Source organism: Xiphophorus couchianus, chromosome 9, assembly GCF_001444195.1.
Source record: "Xiphophorus couchianus chromosome 9, X_couchianus-1.0, whole genome shotgun sequence".
Taxonomy (NCBI): domain Eukaryota; kingdom Metazoa; phylum Chordata; class Actinopteri; order Cyprinodontiformes; family Poeciliidae; genus Xiphophorus; species Xiphophorus couchianus.
The window spans coordinates 20,443,983-20,460,671 of NC_040236.1; the positions used below are offsets into that span (position 1 = coordinate 20,443,983).

The window sequence follows — 16,689 nt, forward strand, 5'->3', positions numbered from 1 at the left end:
AAGACCTTGTGGCTCATCAATTTTTTAATTCCCCTGAATTTTCCTCAGAGTTGAAGTATCACAATTAAATTGCATAACCTGTTTGTTTCTGTCTAAATTCAAGAGGCCAACATTAGTAGAAAACTGAATTTGTAAGCAACCTTTTTCACAACTCCCCATTTTACCAGTTGCTTACCAGTCTAGTATGATACAAAAAATATTTTGTCTTTTTTTTGTTTAACACAAAAAAGATTACTTACGGCAAACAACTTTCTACTGGGACACTACTGCCACCTGCTGTTCATCTTACTGAGGCGGTTTTAGATTCGTTTTTCAAACCTCTTAATAGACAAAAAAAAAATCTAACGTAGTATTACGTTTTATCTCTTTTTCTTTTAATTATATTGAATAATTTTGTCTGAAATATAACAGTAAAACCAGGTCATCAATCTGTATATAGTCTTTTAATTAGCTGCCTGCAACTTGTGACTTTCATATCTTTATTTTCTAAAAACACTTAATCTGTTTTATATTATATCCACAGAGAGCGATCACTTGTGTCCTTTCATTTGCTCTCCAACAACAGAAACAAAACTGTACAATATCTAATTTAGAAAAGCGAAAAGATTAGGAACTAAAAAAATCAGCTTTTAAAAAATCAATTATTTGTAATAAACTAGCAAATAAATCTTTATATATAAAAAAAAAGAACAGCCATTCAGTAATGCTTTAGCAGCTCTGACTGGCACAAGTGGGTGAAAAAAAGAACCACCTTCTCCTGGAAAAAAAAAAGATGGCTGATATCTAAAAGGCTGAAACTCTAGAATTGGTTAAAATGTGCGTTTCATCATTCCAAATTATTGCAGAGAAAAGCATTTATAGATATATTTGTGTATATTTTTTTTTCTTGGTCTCAATCTGAAATATTGCTGAATGGATATTATAAGCAAAGCTAGTAGTCAAGCTGATCAGTGGGCAGATCATTATAATGAAAGTCACACACTTTCCTATAACTCTACTGCACAGATGTCAAACTCCAGTCCTGGAGGGCCACTGCCCTGCAACTTCTAGATGTGCCTCTGCTGCACCACACCTGAATAGAATAATTAGGTCATTAGCAAGGCTCTAGAGAACTGATCTACACAAGGAGGAGGTAATTAAGCCATTTCATTCCAGTGTTTTGTACCTGTGGCCCTTGAGGACTGGAGTTCGACACCCCTGCTCTACTGGAACACAAAGTATCCCATCAATGTGACAAAGGTTGGATGGAAAATGTAACAAGTCTTTTGAGTCGAGGTTTCAGCTGTGTTGTTCTGAACACCACACAAACCTATAATTGATTTGTAATGAAGTTATTTAAACGTAAGAATATTAGAAATTTTAAACTACATTACCCTCGTTTCTTTCAGGACTCGGGATCATGAGGTTAAATGACACAAACTCAACCTAGCAACAATTGGACAATGACATTTGTATTCAGCATAAGGACAGAGGTGAGCATTATTGCACCATTTATATGCATTGTGTATGTTGTGTATATGTTAAAATAAGTATTGGCCCTATCAAAATCTTGAGGGACACCTTTGTGAAATTTTGCGATTTTTTTTTTCCGAGATTGTTTTGCCACTCAGAAATGAGACGATACACTTTTTGTTAATTCTAAGTTTATAGACATTTCATCAAATCAAACAACTGAAGTGTTTCACAGCTGGGTTAAAGTCTGTCAAATATTGACAGCACAACTTAAACCCGTTCAGTTAAACAGGAAAAAAAAATAGAAAAAGAAAAAACATTGCACCCCACATACAGAAATTTCTCCCACTTTGTGTACAGACCACACAACTAAAGTAAATGAAGCTAAATAAATACACAACTTTAAATAAAACGGGTAAAACTACATTGTATTGATGCAGCAACACCTTAGTGTTGAGCTTCATATGATTTGTAGGTGTCTAAGATGTAGTGAGTCGCTGATTCTTTTCCTGATGCGTTTGTTTTTCTCCTCCGTTTCACTGATTTCATGACACGATAAATGCCGACTGGCCATTCTTCAGCATGAACAACTCATTCTGTTCATCGCCACTGGGAACTATTCAGAAAAAAATTTACCTTTAAGAATCAGTGAAGTTTTGTTTAGAAATAAAACCAGACATGTAAAAAACCGTACAAAAACTGTGCTTAGACGATGGAGGTATTAAAGTGGTTTGGGTCGGTCTCTCTATGCAGTACAATGGGAAATACTGACTCTGTGTGAATTAAAACATCTTGGTGGAAGTCAAAAATAAAACAAGTTAGAATAAAAATAGAAGAACTAAACATTTAAAAGCAACCAAACTATTTCTCCAACAAATTCATGGTTTTTTTTGCATAACATGGTACAGTAACGCTCTGATATCTAGATGAGAACCACTGACCCAGATACTCCACCACTTTTTATTTTTACTGATCAAAGTAAAGGAGGTCCACTAGGTTGGTACTGTACTGTACCATGCAAACTGAAAGCTGTGAGTGCCGACAATGAGCCTGCAAAGTGGAGAAAAGTACTGCATGTCAGGTTCAGCTTGATACACAGGTGTGTATAGTTAAGAGATCCGCTGTCAGGTCAAGTGTAGGGTTTCTTCAACGCTCCTTCAGATGTGAATAAAGCTCTTAAGATTGAGCAACTACAGTTCCCCTTCAGGCTGCAGCCGCAGTAACTCAATGATTCTGTTGTACCAAATAAAACGTTAAAATGGTTCCTGTTCTGAGATTAAGCCGAAGCTCTTTGATGAAAGGTAGAATGTCTCGTTGAGAGAGAGCAGCTGCTCTCCCCGGCGCTGTGATGTGGACGTGTTTGAACTTGTGGAGGAACGCACTCCTCGTTTCGTAATTCACCCGAGTCACAAACAGAAGCGGAACAAATGCTTTTCTAGGAAAAGCCGGTTGTACGAGGTGCTTTTTCCGTTTCTATTAGGAAAGTCCGCTTGTCTACTGTTATACGACTCCTGGACGTCTACGACGGAAATAACCTCAAAGATCAACATGGACAAAAAGCTGCTGGGACTCAAGAGATAGACGCCAAATACTGAATCCAAATGAAAGTCTCTTTCCAGCAAGTTGACCATATCTTACACATATTTACAGAATGAACAGTTTCCTTTTTGTGCACCAATTACAATCCAGTTTCTGGCTTGACGAAAAGGGCAGATAAGGCGAATGCCAGAAATACAATCCCTCCGATGATGGTAACTGTGGAAACAAAAAGACAGTTTCAGGCCGACAGAGTTTTTAAAGTGGAATTCAACGATGAATTGAAACTCTACACCATGAGATTTCTTTTTGTTTTTTTAATGGGCGTTGGTTCTCATTCACTTCTGAAAATCTAGAGTTGGATGTGTCAAAAAGCTGAAGCGATGCGGTGTAGTCCTTTTAAATTGATTGAGATAAGTGAGGAAATTGGACACAAACAATTTCTGAGCATTTTTTAAAAATAATAATAAATTGATTCCTCAAAGCCTTTGAGACATTTCCAACTGGATTAAAGTAACACAAAACATCTCACCTGTCCTCACAGAAATCTTCTGAGCAATCATTCGTCCTCCAATCACAGCCAGTCCTGTACACAAACAGTGGCCGATTGTCCCACCTACTGCAACTCCAAATGGATCCTAGCAATTAAGCATAAAAAAAAAAGAATAAAAAATGAAATCAGGAATAAACAAAGCAGTAATCGGTCACCTAGTGCAGCGTAAAAAACCTCTCTGGCAGCTAGAATGATGGTGGTCAGCTGTGAGCGGTCCCCCCACTCTGCCAGGAAGGTGAGGGTGAAGGCTTGGATGAAGATCGGCGAGATCAGTTTGTGCCACTTCGACTGAGGTATGGTGGGTCCTGCTCCCGCCTCCACGTCTGGAGAGCCGTTGGCCAGCTTGGAGCGCTGGAGCTGCAGATGGAAATAAAGAAATTAGAGAACACAGCGAAAAAAAAATAAATAAAAAATTTAATTTAGTTCCCATTTTTGGAGCATGTGAACACTGTTGTTACTCCACATCTCCACTGTAGTCAATAGTAAAGTTCTGGTTTCCTCTGCTGCCTGAGCTGAAATCGATCGGCACACCGATCTTTATGAAATGCAAAGCTACGATCTTCTAAATTAAGGTTGAGACACAAAGGAGCGAACAAGGCACTTTTCCGGGGAACATAATTTTCGACAGGAAATTATGTGGATAATTCAGGAAAAATTTGCATGCTCTTTGAATAGGCAAATTCGACCCACTTCCTCGTCTTTCTTCTTGATCTCTGCTTGCACCTCCTCCAGCTCTTCCTGCCCTTCGTCTGGACTCATTTTCAGCCCCTCTCTCAACATGCGCACCCCAAAGATGGCAAACAGTGCAGTGGACACGTAGTAGGTGTAGATTCGAGGGATGATTGTGGTGGCGTAGCCGAACAATACTGAAGAGAGGAGGAAGGAGGAGTTTTATTACATTTCAGAAAGCAATGAAATAGTTGTCCAGGTGGGGGGGAAAAAAAAGAGAGAGGTTGATGCAAACCTGACAGACAAGTCATAAGCCCCAGAGCCAGCATTGCCCCTGCCAGCACGGTGAGGCGGTTGTAACGCATGGCCATGATGGCTGCGATGAAAAACGTCTTGTCTCCCAACTCTGAGACGATGATGACGGATAAAGAGGCCACGAAGGCGTGGATGAAACCCAGGTTTCCTTTGCTGGAGCCAGTCTCGGTAACAATCGGCCCCACTGGATGGGGACTGGTGGCTTTCTGTGAAACAAAAACAGCAGCCAAGTTACAGCGCTTATAGAAAAAATCCAAACCAGGTCACATGACAACATGAATGGGGAAACTGGCGAAACTGTCGGTGGAAGTATATTAAACCCAGTTTATCAGCACTTTGACAGCTTTGTTGACATAAAATCAGTCAAAAACTATATCAAATTGGTCACTCCGGAAACATAAGACCCGGAAAACGCTGGTGTTTATTGGTTAGCACGCGCTAACTCAGACGCGCTAGCTTGTTTCAGAGAAGCTCTCCGCCGACCACGACAAAATGTCGAACTGGGCATGATAATGTACATTTTTACCTCATTTTGCGTCTGTTCCTGCACTGCTTTCTGCTCCTCCTGAATGGCAGCAACTCCGATCGACAGCAACAACACGGCGGCGAGCGAAAACAGCAGACTTCTGTTAGCTCCCCTTCCCAACAACACAGGCATTATTGCTACCGGAAGCGACCCAACACGAGCTGTAAGACTGTCTTCTACCCCGAAATTCACTTCATTTTGCCCTAAACAAAACTAGCAAACTTCATTTTTTACAAACTATTCAGGTTGACGGACTACCCGGTGTTACACGTCACGATGAGACCAACTGGGCCAACTCAAGAGGGAAGTTGTAATGTCGCTCCAGCGTTGAGTTAACAAAGCCGACACCTGATTGGACAGCGAAGGATAATGACGCTCTACGTAATGTGATGACGACCCGAGTGGAGAGTTCGGTGATTGGACGGTTTCATTGTCGGCATTAGCTCAAAGTTAAGGGAATTTGTCGTGGACATTTAGTGAAGCAAAGTTCAAATAAAAGCTAGGTATTAATTAGTGTCGTCTGGCTAACAATATTAGTAACAAAGTCCATATTCTACATACGAGCCGACTACATTGAACGAGAAGCAACCCTGCCACATGCATAGCTTTAGCACACTTTACGGTCAGCATGACCCAGGACTGTTTGTGGTCTCTTTCATAACACTTACTTCTCTGCACAGTTCTTTTTTCAAGATGGCCCATTCAGTCTGGTGGAAGTTTGAACAGTCCAGTGATATCCAATAATGGTACTTCGTGCATAATTTAACCTGTACGTGAATGTCTTCTTTGAAAAAAAGAAACCAGACCAGTCTCTAAAAGTCTCTGCCTTTCTGTGTAACACTCAAAAGTATGTTACTATTAAAAACACTCACACCTTGCTAATGCTAAATAATGTTTTTTATTTACCAACTGTAACATTTAAATCATTGATCAGTGTAGCAAATTAAATTATGTTAAGTTTTGATAAAATGCATTAAAGTCACTTCAGTAGTTTAAAGTCTGAGCTGAAAAACTGTTAATTGAGTAAGTTGGAAGGGATGTGGCTACTTCTATATCTTTAGCAAGATAGGAGAAAGATAAACCAGTTACAACGAGAGGACAGGACAGGTCTTTTTTTTTTAGTTCTGGGCAGGCAGTCTGACAATATCATTGATGTTTACCGGCACCAGCGACATTCTCAGCAGTCTTAATCACCTGCTGAACAGCCTTGCTGTCCGAAACAGGCCTCGTCTTGACAGCTTCTGGTATCTTAGGTTCGAATAAAAAACTAAAACTTTCAATTTGTTACACTTTAGCTGCAATAATGGAAACAAGCGTATGAAAATTTGCCCTACATCTCAGTAAAAAATAAAGGAAAGAAAAGCGGTACTGGAAAAAGTATGTTTGACTTACTTAATTTGACATTTTTTCTTACAGTTTCCGTTACTTACATTTGTAGTACAGAAGACTGAGGGAAGAAAAGCAATTCTAGTAATCTTAAATTATATCAATGTTTATTTGATAGCACTTTATTTGAAGGGGTGTGCATAAGACTGACATAGCACCTGTCATGAACATGAAGGCGTCTTCATGAATGTTTATGACTGGTGCCATGAAGTGGCATTCTATAAATAATAAACTTAATTATAAACTTTTAATTCAAAGTTACATTAAAAGTGTCAACTTTGCATTATTCTGCAAATAATGACATTTCAATGCAAAGTTGCTTTAAAACTTGCTCCAAAAGTCAATTAAAACTGTCAACTTTGCATTAAAAGTTTCATTATTTACCAATAAAATAGTACCGGAACAATTTTCAAAGCATATCATCAGTGGTTTCCAATGAATATCTACGAATTGTTAATAGACAGTTGGACTGCTGAATATTGCAGTGAAATATCCTTTTGATAACTGTTTTGCCATAAAAGGCCCTGATTGTAGGTACTGTCAGATTTGTAGGCAAAAGACTCCCATGCAATTCTAAATACTTTCATAGCCACAGCAAAAAAAACAATAATCTGATAAAAATTTGAAGTCCACATGGCCCACCCTTTATGAATGCAACGACTCCTGTGAGTGTCCGATGCTTTAGTCTGAGAATGATCAAAACCACCATGACTGCATAAATGTTTGTCCATTGACATGCGATCCGGAGAGCTCCGTTTACTCACCGGTTGCACATGAACGCCGGGCGAAAATGACCCCACAGCTCTCTGTGGGGTCATTTTAACACAGTAGGTGTTACCTACTGTGTTAAAATAACACAGTAGGTGTTATTTTCAAAGAGTGTGAAGACAGAGTTAGCATTCAATAGTCTTCAGAAAATACCTTTGTTGTATTCTTTAACGTGCATTTTCTAAAATCACTCTTATTTAAAAAGTTATTTGTTCCACCTGAAATGTAAAATTCCACCTCGTCAATATGCATAAACGGCACTCCTGAAATTCTCTTATGGTGTTTGGTATTTTTGTGGCACTAAGAGATTATTAGTGGCCTCCAACTGGACAGCCAACCTGGACAAAACTTTCTGGAAGCGCTTCAGAATAAACAAACTTATTTACCCTCAGTGCCAAAGCAACAACAGCCAGCTTCAAACTTCACAAGCATCTTCTTTGTTTGTGGTGTATTGTAGTGCCTACGTTACTGTGACATTTTGGGTTATTTATTTTTTTACGCAATCAAACCATTCTAATGTCTACTAAAAACTATTTTGCAAACTTTCATTGGTATTTTTAGTGATCAGCTCTGTACCAGTGTCCAGACTGGTGCAAAAGAAAAATTCACAATTGTCACCCCTAAAATTGTGGGATCAATTCTCCCAGCACATCAGCTAGATTCCAAACCCCATGCTTCTATATATGTATGAGAGGAATTATTTTTTTTATCCTGTCATTTTAATATTTTACCATTTTGGGTGTTTTATTATTTTAATGCAAAACACTCAATGCAATCAATGGCAATTGTTTTACATCTTTATAAATAAGTTTTAACTTCAACTACAATAATATGAAATGTCGTTACAAGTAAACCCATGTTGGCGTAACAAAAAAATTCATGTATTCATGTATGTCATGTATAAAACAAGATCGGACAGTAATAACAACACTGATTTAAGGTCCATTGTTTGCATCTTGTGTCAGAATCTTCTGCATATTTACAGTTGCAGAGAGCTCAGAGCACAAAAGGTATAAAAGCTCTCCTGTGCTTTGGGTACGACTCGTACTTGCTGACGTAGAGGTCGTGACAAAGCTGTCCAGCCAGTGCCTGGTTGAAGAGCACGTAAAGGACCACCAGCCACCAGGTGAAAGAGAACCCGCCGAGAGCGAAGCCCAGCGAGACGTAAATGAGCAGTTCGGCGAAGTAATGTGGACAGGAAACCAGCTCGAACCAGCCCCCTTCTGGCACCCGGTGAGCCAGAGTCTCCACTCTTCCTAAAAGGAGAAGCAAACAGGTCAAAGAATGCATTTAGGGGGCGTGCTGTGGTGGCGCATGGGGTTAGCACGCCCCACGTTTGGAGGCCTTTGTCCTCGTCGCGGACGTCGCGGGTTCGACTCCCGGTCCCGACGACCTTTACTGCATGTCTTCCCCCTCTCCTCACCCTCCTTCCTGTCTGCCTACTGTCGAAAAAAATACGAGCCACTAGCGCCGCAAAAAAAAACTCTTCGGAGAAAAAAAAAAAGAAAAAAGAATGCATTTAGGTTTTTCACAGCAGTTGCAGCAGAACATGTGTTGTCATTTGTATTAGTAATGGTGGCTGCGTTGCTCTTTTTGCTGCTCTCTACTACACTTCTTTGTGACAACTAAGACGTGTTATCTATTTCAACTTCAATACTTTTGTCTTTTTTTAAATTATTACACTTACTTTGCCCTTTCATCCAATTTTATTTCGAATTTTTCATCTTAATATCAATATCTTAATACATATTTTGATTGTTTTTTTTTTGCCACACTTAAATCATTAATAACCTTGCCCTCTGCCAAAGTTTGTTTTTCTCAGCTCTGCAGTATGCTCTGTCTATTTGTCTAAATGTTATTGTAGTTTTATTGACTTAGATCAGCATTTTCTGGTGATTTTTCTGATTCTGACCCTTCGATGTAAACCGTCAGAGTAATTGAACCTTTAAAAGTGTGTCACGTACACCCTAACACCTTTACAAACTGATCCTACTATCTCTAAGAAATCCACTATTCTGTAAAGTATCAAGGCAGCAATTTTTGTGATACAGCATGAAGTGAAAATGTGTACCTCACTATTCTTTGTTCAAATAAACATATTTTAATAAGTTAAAAACATACTTTGCAATGAACACCTTGTGTAATGAAGGCTTGAGAACACTTGATTGCTGTTCTGATTTAAGTTTTAATTAAACATATGCGTTTTGTTTTTGTCATGTTTTAAATTAGAGATGGAATATCTTCAATCTGTGCTTTTTGCGGTCAATGTTTTGCAGAATTCAACTTTGTACAATGTCTTTGTAATAAATCCAATGATTGAAGTAAACTAACCTGAATTTGATGAATACCATCTAATTAAAATGTATGGCAATAGAGTGATAAAAAAAATTCAATAAATAAGAGTTTCCTGACAACTTTTTGTTTTTTTATTTAAAAAAAACAAAAAACTAAATTGACCAAAATTGAAGTAGGCAGGTCAGGCTTTTTAAAGATTAGTATTGAGTCAAAAATGTGAAACCAGTGCACCGCAAGTGAGAAACTTACCTATTCTTTTAAGATAAGGGTATTTTGAAGCATGTCTGTTAGTAGATCGACCGCAACGAATCGACTAATTTTAGCTTATTTTACTTGTGCTACTCCAAAAAGTGCAAAATGACAAGAAAAAACCCAATATTTACTGTACTACATACTTGAAAACCAGTACTTTAGCAGGTGTGTATATTAAAGATTTGCTGTACTCTAGAAAACTAAATAATAAATGTCATAGATAGCAACAGTTATAATAACTATATTATTTTAGTAGCAGTAATAATTGTTTGTTTCCTCTTTCATAAAATTATTTGAATTATATTTCACAAAAAAATATTATATTATGTTTCTCTCCTCAAGGTTATTAAAAATATTAGTCTCATGTTATGCCTGTGTGTGATTGTGTTTCACCGACACCTAAAGTTTCATCAGTCTGTCTAGTAGTTGGTGGAGTTAAATTAAACTCCGTCGCTCACAGACTGACCTGACTTTCCTTTGCGTAGCCCAGCCAGCAGGACTATAGACTGATGCTGCAGGAGAGAGGCCGCGATGAAGAGAGCAAATCCGGCCGCACAAATCCAATCCGAGCGAGAGAGGAGAGTCCCAGGACCTAAACAAGCAGCATAAGCATTTGCATCACCATAGCAGAACGGCACATGACAGGATTAGTAGAGAATCTAACCTTTTGCCGTGCGATCCGAGCAAAGCACAGTCAATCCCAGCACAATGTAATACCCCAGGCCAAACAAATACTGCACCAGATGCATGGCCCCATCAGAAAACACGCTGACAAACAGACACTCCAGCAGCCTCCTGAGGGAGTGGACACACAGCAGCAGCTGCACCAGGACCGTGGACAGCTGCGGGGCTGCAGAGAGGAGACCCCCATCAGCGAGGATCGGACAGGAAATGAAAACTCCTAATAGAGAAGAGCTAGTTTACCTTGGCCAAAAGAACTGGGTGCACCAGTTAAAATCTCCAACATCCCAGTCAGCCATGATGGGTATGACTGCAGCTGGTAGATGAAGTTGAAAGACAACAGCAGAAGGAAAATATTCCAGCAAATAGAGATGGCATAAAAGTGCCAAAACCACCTGTATGAACAGAACAGGCGTAGGTAGCGGTTTCACTGAGCTAGTGGTATCTCAACCCAAACATTCCTGCTATTTATAGTAAATAAAAAATTAACACACTTTTTCTAAATTTATATATATGTATGTAATATATATTACATAACTTGTTACCGTTTCGGGACGTCAAACACTCGCAACCATTGTGCTCGGTGCAGCTTCTGTTTGGTTTTTCCGTAGCGAATCAGATCCTGAAACAATGTGAGCAGACTGGACTTCCGGTACTCTCCCGGAAGCTGGGCTGAGGCTTTGTGAACGCTAAAGGCTACAAGGAAACACAGAGCCAGAAAGAACCAGCAAGTATCTATCAGACTAAGGCTGAGGGAGGTCCAAGTCATGTTAGAGCTCAGCTGATCGTGGACAATGTTTTGTGCAGCGCAGAAAATGACTCCCGGAAAACGTTGACCGTGCTAATGGTTCCGCTGTCACACAAAAATTCCGAGCTTGTGGCCCCAGAGGGCGCCCTTGTTTCTCAACCGTTCACGTTCTTGGTTCTTGGTTCTTGGTCATCGTTCTCTCTGTGTTGACCATATGGTGAATTTTTCGATATTTTGTCACGTTAGATCCTCAAAACCTCCGTGTATTAAATTGGAAGTGAATGTACAAATGAGTACAAGTATGTGAAGTGGACAGAAAATGATACAGATAAAAAAAAGGCATTTGTGCATATGTATGTTGCCACACACGGTTGCAGCTGAGCAAGTGGACCCAACTCAGAGTGTGGGAGCTGAGAACAGATAGAAAAAACAAGCTATGCCTTTATTACTCACTGTCTTCATCGTAGAGCCTTTAAAAGCACAAAATAAAATCTGAAGATTTTTCTATATAAACCCTGGTGTTTTAAATGTTACGTTTAAGTTATAATACCCCCCAGATATTCATTTCTATCTACCTGCTGGTTCTCAGTCATCCAGCACATGACAAAACTAAAAATGGCTTAAAAATAAAGCAACTTAAGTTATAATTTAAATAGCCCATAACTTGTATTGGGAGCCATTTCAATAAATCAATGTTTATGAGGAATTTTATTAAGAGCAGTTACTCATTAAAGCTTTTTCATTTAGAACCGTAAAGTTTTGTAAAGGTGTAGCAGAGATTAGATCAGTGACACTGAACAAAACTTGTATCTAAGCAACATTTGAATTTTAGTTTTATTTCTCAATAGGTTGCTTACTGAAAATAAAACATGTTTGATGTGCATTACTAGTCATTTTTGGTCCTGCAGCTTGAATGTTTTACTTTTTTACATTTTACTTTGCCTTTCACTGTAACTTTGCCGACCTCCCACAAAATCGGTCTTAAGAAATTTTCCCGTTTATGGTCCCCCCCCAATAATGAGATGGGATTTATGCCCTTGAGCACAGATTTCCATAAGCGGTGTCCAGAAAATGCATTTCTGGATTTTTGGATGCATGGCAAACTTATCTGCAAGTGAGCTTAGTTCTTGCAGGTTGACCAGCCATCAGTGTGTGTTCCCTCTTCACAATGTGACGCTTAAAGTCAGTGTGTTTTGAACGGAAAACTTGGCTGGACCTTAGAGACAGTAGATTCCAGGATGCCTCTTGGAGGAGCACGGTATCCTGTCTGAGGAAATCTGGACCGTTTCCTGTCCCCCCAACAGTTTCCCAGTTCCCAGTGCCAAATACGGGATCCTCGGCTGGTCCTCAAAGATCTGCTGAAGGTGTCTGTTTTAACTGTAGTTCCCCAAACATTTTAGAAAGAAGCTTTCCAAAAACAACCAGACTGACAGACGGTTTAAGAACTCTCATGTTATTAATTCTTACATCTTTTATTCACTGGATATGTAGGATTTGTTGGGATGCAATTCAGATAATGTTTTCAGAAGTTGACATTAGTCGTCGTTGATTTAGAAAAGTCCAAGTTGGGAAAGATGGAGGTCTTTACCAACCTTAAATCTGAAAATCTGACATGGTTAAAATTGAATTCACTGATATGCACCGTGAAAGTTTAATTACGTTGTTTACGTTTTTATTTTTACATTGTATTGTGAATCTACAACACATTGTTTTTTTCACATTGTGTATCTACAACATACAGTATATGCAAATGGGGTATTATTGTAAATACTTTTCCTCTCCAAGTATTTAGTATCAAAAGTTCTGAGCTCCAGAAGTTTAGAACATTGAGAACAAAACATTAACAATTCATAATTTCCTTCATTTTATGAAGTAACCCATGAGTCAAACAATGGCTTACTTCACAGCTGTAAACCATAACAAGAGCTACTATGCTACTTTTATAACCGGGTGTTAAAACTTTTTAAATGAATAAAAATATATTTTTTGTTTTGTTTATGCGTTTGCCATGTAAGTGGCGGAGCAGCCTCGCGGTTCAACTGTATTGTTCTCCCTGATTCTTTCTGCAATGTGCCCACTGTATTGCAATGCACTTTCATACAATCGGCTTCCCTCTCCTTTTGTGCTTCATCGTGTAAACGTTTTGTGGCCATTCTTTTTGCACTGAATTGTGGGAGGCTGGCCTTTAAGATCTAGAGGTCTGAGAACATAAACCACTCAACCACTGGTGAGAAAATGGAAAACATTCATCACGACTCAATCTTTCAAGATGCAAATTTTAAGGCAAGTTTGAGTTTTGAGATAATTGCATAGGCAAAATGTCCCCTAAAACTCCATGAAGTGAGGCTTTTATGTGCTGTTGGAATACCACATAAAATCCCAATAATATACATAAAAAAACATCTATTTGACACTATTTACATCCCATAGGTATAATTTTAATCATGACAATTGTAACTTGCTTTATCAAATATCTTCTTATTGACTACAAGTCTGTAGCTATGCTATTTTTTCTCATCTTTGCCAGATTTTAAGATGAGAAAAATCTTTCACAGGACAGAGCAAAGCGCTGCGTAGGCCTATTGTAATCGTACTGTTTCTTCTTTTTTTAATTTTCCCAAATTAATTTTGCAACAATTCAAGAGCAAGTGCAGTTCTTAGAAGAGAGGAGGAAAACATCGGAAGATGCTAGGATGGCGTGAAGAGGTCCTTGAGCCTTTGGTTGACTAGAGATCTGACTATTTTTGGACAAACTCTTCTATACAAAGCTGAAGGAGTGTCCAAATTAATTTATCCAAGCCGTCCTGCTTTTATCTCCTACAAAAATACTAAGAAAGCCAATTCTATAATCTTTCAGTTCATCTGGAGGAACAAAACTCACTGTTTTCGACAATGTTGTCTTATTAAAGATTATGATAAAGGTGGAATTAGAGCTTTAGATTTTGAGGCTCTGATTGGTTCATTCAGAATAAATTGGCTGAAGACCTACAGTATTTGTTGCTTTCCAACTCAACGTGGTTTCATGTCCCTAAAGCCATATTTAATATAAGCTGGGTGGCTTGGATATCTTGCTTAAATGTGATTTTGAATTAACCAAGATTCCCATTTCACTGTCTAATTTTCATAGACCAGTTTTGAATTTATGGAAAATGATATTTACCCACAATTTCACCCCACATGGATCCGTACTGTGGAATAACAGATCAATATTGGTAAATGGAAAATCAATTTTTAAAACTGACTGGCATGAAAAAGGTATTCTAGTTGTCACTGACTTAATGGACAGTAATGGTGTTTTGTTAAATCATAGAGAATTTGCCAACAAATTTAATCTGAACTTTACTTCTTATGAAGATATTCTAGTGTTACTTCATCTTTACCCAAACTGAAAATTGGAGACTATAGTTTGACTGATATGAGGTGCAACAATGTTGCACTTGTGGCTGCCTTCAAATCTAAATAGTTTAATGATCTCAATAACAGTATCTTGGTAACACCAAATGTGCCTATAATTGAGAGGGCGTTCTCCAAGTACGTCAAATCAAGTGCGCTTCAAAATCTCTCACAATTTTTACCCAGTGGCAGATGTTTTTGCACAAAAGGTTTAAATTTGATTCAACATGTTGTGCCTTTGGTGAATGTCCAGGAGAATCCCTTCATCATCTCTTTTTTTTTTCTTGTCCCCTTTCTTGTAAACTGTGGAGAGACGTTAAGAATTGGCTGTCCCTTAAAACTGGGGACATTCCAGCGATTACCATCACTCATATGTTATACTCTGTTGAAGACTTTGATAACCAAATATCTGACGCGGTAAATATAATATCATATACACTGCTGGAAATGGAGAGGTTCTACTCCTTGTTTTGATTTTTTCTCTTAACCATTTTAAACTGTATTACACCTCAATGAAACATCTGAAATCCATTTATGCAAAAAAAAAGTAACTGCCAGCATCTCTACTTTTCTTTTGTTTGAAATCTTGCTCTATTTTTATCCTTTGCCTTACGTGCTTGTCTTTAATAGTCTTAGCCCCATGTTTTGTTTTCTTTTTCTTTTTTGTACCTATGTTGCAATGTTTTGTATCTCAACTGATTGCATTGCAAGTTCAGTTAATGTTCTACTTCCAGTGTAGTTGCGTTTTGTCGCCCTCTCCTGGTCATTCTTGAGTAAATGAAGTTTTTTTTTCCTGTTGCGTTATTAAGCATGTTGCAGTAACAATAATAATAATAAAAAAGCATAATAAAAGTAGCAGTAGCAGCAAATAACTGAACAGTTTGCCAATCATTTGTGGCACTTGAGTTAAGGTTTAAATTAAGACCAGATCAGTTTTTGGCCTTTTGAACAGAAAAATGTTTTTTACTCTCTTACCATAAAACTAGAGTTTCATTTCCTTGCATGTCTGGACTCAATGAAAGAATACCATGTCAATTTCACCTTTAAAAGACACTTATTAAGAAAATTGGTGACAAGTTCAGTTCTTGTTAAATACTTTAGGCTATACGGACTCATTCAATAAATTTTAAAATGACTGAAAAGTTAATTTATTTCAGAAACTTTATCACTAATTGAACACATTATGTAGATTAATTACACACATGGATGTCTGATGTCCTTTTATCTATGTTAAGTGTGACGATTTTCCTCTAATAGTTAATGAGAACAAAAATTTCTACTTTGAAAAACAGAAATGTGAACTTTATGAAACGTATGCCCGATAGCTACTGAAAGGTCATTATTTTCAAAAGGTACGTTTTAATCTGACAAGACTCAAAGTAATGGAAAGAAGAAAAAAAAAAACAATGGCTGATGAAATGTCCGAGTGGCCGGTAAAACATTTTCTCTACCAGTTGCTGGTAGAGAAAACTCTCCAGCCACTGGAGAAAACTTTTAATTTCCACCCCTGATTATAATACAGAGCATGCAGATCTCAGTCTGCGGCTGTGCTGAATGCAATGTGACGGTGGAGAGGCGGTGAACAGAGCTGCGCCCTACGCTGACTAACTGCATCTTAACACCTGAAATAAAATTATTGATGCTGGACTACCTACTGGCAGAAAGAATATGTTTGTTTTTGCCAGAGCAACTTAAATCTAGTTTTCTTTTATTATGCTTCTAAATTACAAATAGTCCTAAAATATTGTCAGTGCACACAGCACTTCATTCGAATCATTAGGATCCGTACTTTCAGAATCTGTTAATAACTCAAAACGCCCAATTAGACTTGTTCATAATTTTATGGTGGCCAGTCATATTTACAAAACAGTCCCACACTTCACGTAAGGAGGAACAAAAGCAATGAGTTGAGATACTAATATCTTCATTTTGGGTTATATATGTTATGATGTTGCGTCATTGTGGGGACAATTTTAAACTAGGTGGTCCGTAAGAGTTTGTTAAATGGGAACAGTGGTCCTTGGCCTGAAAACGTTTGAGAAACGCTGATCTACAGCCTTACATATTGCAAAGGCTGACATTTCCCCCCATTTATTACAAAACGGCAAACTCAGA

General features: G+C 38.2%; 2 protein-coding genes across 2 annotated transcripts; both read right to left on the reverse strand.

The window, feature by feature from the left end:
* Nucleotides 1–1,626: 1,626 nt before the first annotated feature.
* Nucleotides 1,627–5,397, reverse strand: tmem165 (transmembrane protein 165). Its single transcript, XM_028027241.1, has 6 exons — nt 5,052–5,397; nt 4,506–4,731; nt 4,232–4,407; nt 3,716–3,898; nt 3,521–3,626; nt 1,627–3,207 (listed from the first exon to the last, which is right to left on the reverse strand). The coding sequence occupies exons 1-6, from the start codon at nt 5,181–5,183 to the stop codon at nt 3,131–3,133; spliced, it is 900 nt and encodes a 299-aa protein (XP_027883042.1). The 5' UTR covers nt 5,184–5,397; the 3' UTR covers nt 1,627–3,130.
* Nucleotides 5,398–7,311: 1,914 nt separating this feature from the next.
* srd5a3 (steroid 5 alpha-reductase 3) lies at nt 7,312–11,253 on the reverse strand. Its single transcript, XM_028027240.1, has 5 exons — nt 10,979–11,253; nt 10,677–10,828; nt 10,417–10,602; nt 10,219–10,344; nt 7,312–8,461 (listed from the first exon to the last, which is right to left on the reverse strand). Exons 1-5 carry the CDS (start codon nt 11,200–11,202, stop codon nt 8,202–8,204), a joined length of 948 nt encoding a protein of 315 aa, XP_027883041.1. The 5' UTR covers nt 11,203–11,253; the 3' UTR covers nt 7,312–8,201.
* Nucleotides 11,254–16,689: the final 5,436 nt, after the last annotated feature.

Bases quoted from the DNA above. Each gene is read 5' to 3' on its own strand.
- tmem165 (XM_028027241.1), bottom strand. From the start codon at position 5,183: ATGCCTGTGTTGTTGGGAAGGGGAGCTAACAGAAGTCTGCTGTTTTCG. The intron at 4,732-5,051 runs GTAAAAATGTAC...TTTGTTTCACAG, and splicing joins AGGAACAGACGCAAAATGAG to AAAGCCACCAGTCCCCATCC. The intron at 4,408-4,505 runs GTTTGCATCAAC...TCCTCTCTTCAG, and splicing joins GCTTATGACTTGTCTGTCAG to TATTGTTCGGCTACGCCACC.
- srd5a3 (XM_028027240.1), bottom strand. From the start codon at position 11,202: ATGACTTGGACCTCCCTCAGCCTTAGTCTGATAGATACTTGCTGGTTC. The intron at 10,829-10,978 runs GTAACAAGTTAT...CTGTTCATACAG, and splicing joins GTGTTTGACGTCCCGAAACG to GTGGTTTTGGCACTTTTATG. The intron at 10,345-10,416 runs GTTAGATTCTCT...CTGCTTGTTTAG, and splicing joins CTCGGATCGCACGGCAAAAG to GTCCTGGGACTCTCCTCTCT.